The sequence below is a fragment of the Propithecus coquereli genome, unplaced genomic scaffold, assembly GCF_000956105.1.
Source record: "Propithecus coquereli isolate 6110/MARCELLA unplaced genomic scaffold, Pcoq_1.0 Scaffold775, whole genome shotgun sequence".
Classification (NCBI taxonomy): domain Eukaryota; kingdom Metazoa; phylum Chordata; class Mammalia; order Primates; family Indriidae; genus Propithecus; species Propithecus coquereli.
Genome location: NW_012153896.1, coordinates 916749 through 923536, shown reverse-complemented (window position 1 = coordinate 923536; position 6788 = coordinate 916749). Strand labels below are relative to the sequence as shown.

The window sequence follows — 6788 nt, the reverse complement described above, 5'->3', positions numbered from 1 at the left end:
AGTCCCAGCTACTCGGGAGGCTGAGGCAGAAGGATTGCTTGAGCCCAGGAGTTTGAGGTTGCTGTGAGCTAGGTTGACGCCATGGCACTCACTCTAGCCAGGGAAACAAAGCGAGACTCTGTCTCAAAAAAAAAAAAAAGGTAGACCTAAATCCAAACATATCATTAAATATAAATACATCAAATAAGACATTGTCAGAATGAATTAAAAAAAAAGAAAGTCTGACCCGATTATATGCTGTCTATAAGAAACTCACTTCAACTACAATTATTTAGGTGGATTTGAAGGCATCGTGTTGAGTGAAGGAAGCTAATCTCTAAAGGCATCCTATGAGTCAATACAATTTATATGATGTCCTCAAAATGACAAAACTACAGAGATGGAGACAGGGGTGGGGGGGTGACCATAAAGGAGTAGCAGGGAGCATTTTGTGGGTGATGGAAATGTCCTATACCCCAATTGTGATGGTGTTACATAAATTGATACATGTGTTATAATTCATATTTAACTGTACCCACAAAAAGTCCACTTTACTGTAGGTACAATCATTTTTTTTTTTTTTTAGCATAGTACATTGTTTAAGAGATGAAGGGAGAAATGGAAGGAAAGAGAGATGCCAGGAGCTATGGAAGCCAAGCTGGGTACGGACATTGACCTTTGGGGGGCCCCATGTGGAGGGAGGAGGTGGCCTTCTGCAGGCCCCTCACTCTCCAACTACCCAGACCCAGGGAAGAATGGCAGGAGGGCTGGGCCCCAACCCTGCTTCTCCTGCGAAGCCATGCCTGCCTGCTTTCCTGCTAGGACAGCCCCTCAGAAGCAGAGGCCAGTGGCACCAGGTGCAGTCACCCCCACCCCACCTTCTTCCTGCTCTGTGAGCCAACCAGACTCCAGCTTTCAACAAGGCTCAGCACTGCAGGTTTTCATCCCAAAGCTGGAGTCTACTTCCCCAGCAGAGGTCAGAGAACTCATCCTGTTGCATTACCAATTTTATAGAAGAAAACCTGGTGCTTTGGAGCCATTCATGTCACAGAATCTGTGTTTCTCCTTTGTCCAACCCACAAACCTAGGCTGTCCCTGCTCTCTAGGAGGCAGCCTGCAGAGGGCAGGAGGAACCACAACCATGAGCAGCCCCACCTGAGTCCAGGGCCCTCCCCTGGGCAATCTCTGCCACTTATCCAATGACCACTTGATACCTGGCCCTGTGCTGGCTGCTTGACATTGTTACCTTCTGGTTCACCGAATCTCCATGAAGTACCCAACTAGTTTCTCTGTTTGTGGCCCACGAAACTTAGGCCCAAAGTTTAAGAAACTTGTCCAAGGCCCCAAGGCCCTGCAAACTTCCTGGGCCCCAGTCTCCTAGCTAAGGACTGTCTGCACCCACCAGATGCCTGCGCAGGGACCTGGGATCCCCAAAGCAGGAAAGGGCAACTTCCTGGGCCTCTCAGTCACACCCATGAGACCTGCAAGGCTCTGATCAGACTGGGTGGGGCACAGGTGGCCCCTCATAGGAGGAACAAGTCCAAGTCTTCTGCACGCTGTGGGCCCAGGTGCCCAGCTGAAGCCTGGAGTGAAAATAGCTGTGTAAGGCCACAGAGCCCACTTGCTGTCATATTGGAAGGCATGCTGTCACCTTGTCTAACCAGAGGTGACAGGCCTCTGTTCAGGAGAGGCAAGTTCAGGGCCCACCTGGCCAGCTGCTGCAAAGCCCCTCCCACCCCTGAGCCCCTCAGCTAGAGGCAGAGGCCCTCCCTGCTGCCACAGGGCATCACTGTGTGGCTGGGGGGAAGAAAGCCTGCAGGAGCTACAGGAGCGAAGCAGCTGCAGCCTTGGCAACTGGCACAGGGAGCCGGGACGTGGGGCTGAGTGGGTCCCATTTCTCTGAGGCTCCTTGCTCATGGCCAGGGGCCTGGCTCAGCTCAGCTCTGAGGTGTCTGAGAAGAGAACAGCTCCTGTGGTTTGTTTCTAGATGCTGCCACTGACAGCTCCTCTGTCACCTGGCATGGCAAGACCCGGCCTCCAGCCTCAGTTTAGACTTCCCCTCTCCTACTGCCTCCCCAACTCAGTGCTACTGCACAGGTCTGTGACCCAATCATCATCATCTCAGCATCTCTAAGGGACCAGAGACAACCTGTCTGTTCTCTTCGCAGACCCACAGACCCTGAGTGGGGCCCAGTGCTGGGGAGATGGCTGTGGGGGAACACTTCAAGCTGTGGCCCTGGTGAATAGCCACAGGCCACAAGTCCCTTTTGCTTCCTCCTGGGAGCAGACTCGAGGGCAGAGAGGGCACTGCACAGGGAGGATGCAGACCCCAGAACTTCTGGGCGCCTCCAGCCAGTACACTCCCACTGTCCACGTTCCTAACGCTCCCCTCCCGCTTACAACGTTAGTGCGTCTACAGGTGCTGTCAGTGGTGCAGGGACAGGGCTACTGCAGGTCAGTGCTAGGTGGGGCTAGGTTACCACATAGGAAAAGGCTTTACTTACGACGAAGCTGCACTGTGGAGGAGAGGAGACAAGGAAAAAGCCGAGAGTTAATGCCATGCAGGGGCGTCCTGGAAGGCAGGCCATGTGCCCAGCTGTGCCAGTGTCTCAGGGCCTGCACCCTTTCACCAGCACCCACCCACTCACCCACCCTCCTCTCACCTAACCCTCAGCCCCAATGATGAAGGTGTCCACGTGTGTCCCTCACTGTGCCCACTCAGACCCCAGGGCCAGGGGTGGCTGGGCAGTGCAGGGGTCTGCTTGGACAATCCTGCAAATTCTTAGCCCAGAACCTGAGATTCAGGGCTCACACTTAGCCGGCTGAGCTTCTGGGCCACAGTCCAGAGCCCACAAGGTCAGGACAAGGTCCCCAGATGTCGAGGCAGCTGTGGCCACAGAGGCTTGGGCCTGCCTCTGCCCAGACACATGCTACTCCCAGCAGCATAGGGGACAGACTGGAGCCTTCAGCCATGCGGCCCAGCTCCCGCAAAGCCCTGCCTGGGGTACGGGCTCCCTCACCTTGGGGTCCACACGCAAAGGAGTGTTGCGCTTAATGAAGGACTTCATGACACTGCCGCGGGGGGCTGAGGTCGGGGTCATGAGTATCTGGTTCCTCTGCACCGTGTGCAGGAAGGTCCGGAGGGGCCGCACCACCTGCAAACAAGGACCAGCGTCAGAACTCAGCAGGCAGGGAAGGAAACACAGGGAGGGCGGGTTCCGGATCACCTTGCTGGCCGGACAGGGCGAGGAAGGGGTCTTGCTCCTGGGAGGCTGCAGCTCCTCGTCCTCCAGGTGTAGCTCCTCATCCAGCTCGCTCACCGCCTGCTTATAGCTGCGCTTCCTCCTGTCAAGGCACACGCAGCAGCATCATGGGGCAGACCACCACAGTCCCAGCCACACCCCACACAAGGTCACCCCTGTGAACAAAACTGGGCCCAGGCCATAGGCCTCTAGACTGAAAGGGACTACAGAGCTGGGGTCTTGTGACCGACCCTCTGCTGCCTACTCAGAGGAAGGGAGGTGACCAGTCCAAGGTCATGGTCAGTAACAGCGTCAACAGATGGGTACCCCATTCCAGGCCAGTACTGGTCCTGCAAGCATGAAGCCACTTCCTTCAGAGCACAAGGCCATACCCTGGTCAAGAGGCTAGGGAGCCCCTGACCACACATCCAGTCTTCCTGAGTGAGGACTCAAGGTCACATTCTTCTGGGCCCCTCAAAACCAAGTCACCCACACACCCCTTCCTAGATGCAAACCTGACACTCTGAGGTGGCTCTCTGGGCCCATCTGCTTGGTCGGTCTTGGCCTCTGTGAAGAGAGCAATTTTAGCAAGGCTGCAGGAATGATGGCAGCAGGGTGAACATGGAGGGGTTAGGGGAAGGGGTGCCCTGCCAACTGCCGCCTTGGAAGGAGCAAAGCTCCTTCAAACATCAGCCTTAGCACTGACTGGCCTTGAGGAATTTATAGACATCAGAGCCTGGGTTGCTCCCCGTAGCCCACAGACCACTCCTCCCAGGCCTGGCCTGTGTGACAGGCATGGCAAGGCAGGACAGTTCTATCTAGGAGGCCCCAGCCATGCCCCACCCACCTCTAACAGTAAGAGCTGTGTGCAGATGCCTCACGAAAGCTGAGGCTAACAGCTCCTTGCATAGCTTCTAAATCCCACTCCTTCTGGCCCTTCCACCTGGTGCAGCAGTGACAAGAGGAGGGGACGGCTCCCACTGCAGGGTCAGTACATTCTGTTTCACTGCTAGGAGAAAGCAACCCTTATCCCGAAGGTTCCTTGCAGCAGCCCTGGGGATTGTCGGGCTGGCATACCATTGATCCTGACCCCATCATAAAGAGGACGAAGCCATGTCCAAGTTCTCACAGATATAGTCCTCTTCCCACCAGTGAGAGAAGTGCCCTTCCCAGGTAGACGTGAGCCAGACCCCGGGACACCCCCCGTAGCCTGGAAAGCCAGGCAGGGCTCCAGACCCGCTCCCAGAGCCCATAGTTCTCCTGCCCTCTTTAGACAGGGAAGGAACTGCAAACTTGGCAGAGATAAAATAGGAGGCCAGGTAGGTGTTCAGACTCCCAGCCCACAGTTCCCACTGCCCCTTGGAGTAGGGCTCAAGGCCTTGACCTGGCACCTTCACATTAATAGCCCAGTTCAGGCCTCTCCCCTGTGTCCTGCCCCAGCCAGTCACGGACGCTTGTGGGGCACTCAGCAGCAGTTCCAGCCCAAAGGTGAGAGATGCAAGCTAAAGATTCAAAGGAGATCCATGCACTCCCCTAGCCCAGTTTCATTTATCTTTGGCCTATTAGCCCAGAAAATGGGGCTTCCTTATCCCCAAAGAGAAGGTGAGGCCAAGACCACCAAGGCCACCAAGGCCTGCTGCACCTCGGGGGATCTGCATGCAAGCCAGAAACACTCACCTTGCTGCCCTTCAGGGGGTGTTTCCTGGCCACCGGCTACAGGCTTTGGGTTTGGCGTACTAAGGGCAACCTTGGTATCACTGTGGAGCCTCAAGTTATTCCCATTGTTCTCAGGAACCTGCAAGAAGAACCAAGGCTTTAGGGTTCCCACCTGGAAGCCAAGGCCCAGGATGGCTACAGTGCAGAGCAGGGGCCCTGGATGAGGCCTCCCCTCCCTAGCGAGTTGCCTCTTACCTCTGGCTCCTTTGACTCCACAAGCTCAGCCTCCTTGCTGGGCTCCTTCTGCTTGGGGCTGAAAGCAGAGCAGAGGCACCGTGGGGACCTTAGCCAGTCCAAGCCCTCCCTCACAGGGAGCTCCTCCCCCACTCCCTGCGGTAGGGACCCAAGAGGTCAAGGCCCAAGTCCCTGGGCCTGGCCACAAACCCACAGCCCCCTGCAGGATGGAACGACAGCTCATAGGCTGTCTCTACTCCCTGGCACTCACCTCCCTTCCTGGGCCCCACTGTCCCTGCCCACCCCCTAAGCCCTAGAACTGAACTCACCCAACTTTCTGGGGCACCTCAACATTCAGGAGCCTCTCTAGGTAACTGTGACCTGAGGGAGAAAACAAAGGAACAAAAGATGCCATCAAACCAGATGGGTGCTACTCTAAGAGGTCTGGGGAATCAGGTTCCTGCCAGGACTTGGCCACTGTCCCCTGCACTAGCCATGGAGGCCCCACTGTGCCCTGGGCCCTCACCCTCAGCACACATCCTAGCATCCTCAACAGAGCTGCTACTTCCTAGCTGGGAACATGCCTATCTGAGGGCACAACTCAGCTCCTTCACTGGGTTGGGAGTATCTGGGGAAGGAGGACGATGTCTGACACAGCTCTAGGCCCCCAACTCCCAGCACAGGGCCAAACACAAAGCAGCTTTTTCATTCAACAAATACTCATTGATTGTCTACTGTGTACTGGGCCCTGGGCCAGGTCCCCAGGACCCAATGGTGAGTAAAACGGACATAGTCACTATCTGGTCTTGATAATAATAATCAGATAATTCTATCAAGCTGGGCATGGTGGCTCACGCCTGTGATCCTAGCACTCTGGCAGGCCAAGGTGGAAGGATCGCTTGAGCTCAAGAGTTGGAGACCAGCCTGAACAAGAGCAAGACCCTATCTCTACTAAAAATAGAAAAAAAATTAGCCAGGCATGGTGCACACCTGCAGTCCCAGCTACTCGGGAGGATGAGGCAGGAGAATAGCTTGAGCCCAGGAGTTTGAGGCTATAGTGAGCTAAGATGATGCCACTGCACTCTACCCAGGGCAACAGAGCAAGAATCTACCTCACAAAAAAAAAGGGAGAATTTTGAAAATGTGTATCTACTACCAGGAGCTTCACAGTTTCCCAATACCTAAAGATTTTTCTGATAAGATCAGAAAACAAAGGTGTCCTTTTTTGATATTATATAACAAAGTATGTCAACATTTGGAAGATGTGCATAACTTCGTGAACCAATATTTTCCAAATGACCAATGTAAGAGGTTATAAAATCATGCACAGCTAAAAGATCCATTCAAAATGCAAGATAGACCAATGTGGAACCAACGACATTGAATTAAATATTTCAGATCCCACACTGCAATGAGCCTTTAAGAAATACTTGTTGTGTTGGGTATAATAGCAAAGAATACACACAATTATCTGCAAAAGGTAGTAAGATACTCCTCCCTTTTCTAACTATACATCTGTGTGAGGCCAGATTTTCTTCAGAATCCTTAACCCGAACAGCAAAATGCAACAGATCGAATGCAGAATCTATCTTAAGTCACACATTACAGAGATTTGTAAAACATTGGATAATGACTACATTTGTTTTAGAAAAGTTATTTTTTCATTAAAAAAAATTA

General features: G+C 53.6%; 1 protein-coding gene across 1 annotated transcript in view; it reads right to left on the bottom strand.

Moving 5' to 3' along the window:
• Window positions 1–2483: 2483 nt before the first annotated feature.
• INCENP (inner centromere protein antigens 135/155kDa) overlaps window positions 2484–6788 on the bottom strand; it is a gene marked incomplete at its 3' end in the record, with an annotated part of 18587 nt that continues 14282 nt past the window's right edge. The window contains exons 5-11 of the mRNA XM_012662696.1: window positions 5441–5492; window positions 5133–5190; window positions 4899–5016; window positions 3737–3788; window positions 3207–3324; window positions 2988–3134; window positions 2484–2495 (exon numbers count right to left, since the gene is read on the bottom strand). Of these exons, the coding sequence (XP_012518150.1) occupies window positions 2484–2495; window positions 2988–3134; window positions 3207–3324; window positions 3737–3788; window positions 4899–5016; window positions 5133–5190; window positions 5441–5492 (557 nt within the window). The remainder of the gene's footprint in view (window positions 2496–2987; window positions 3135–3206; window positions 3325–3736; window positions 3789–4898; window positions 5017–5132; window positions 5191–5440; window positions 5493–6788) is intronic.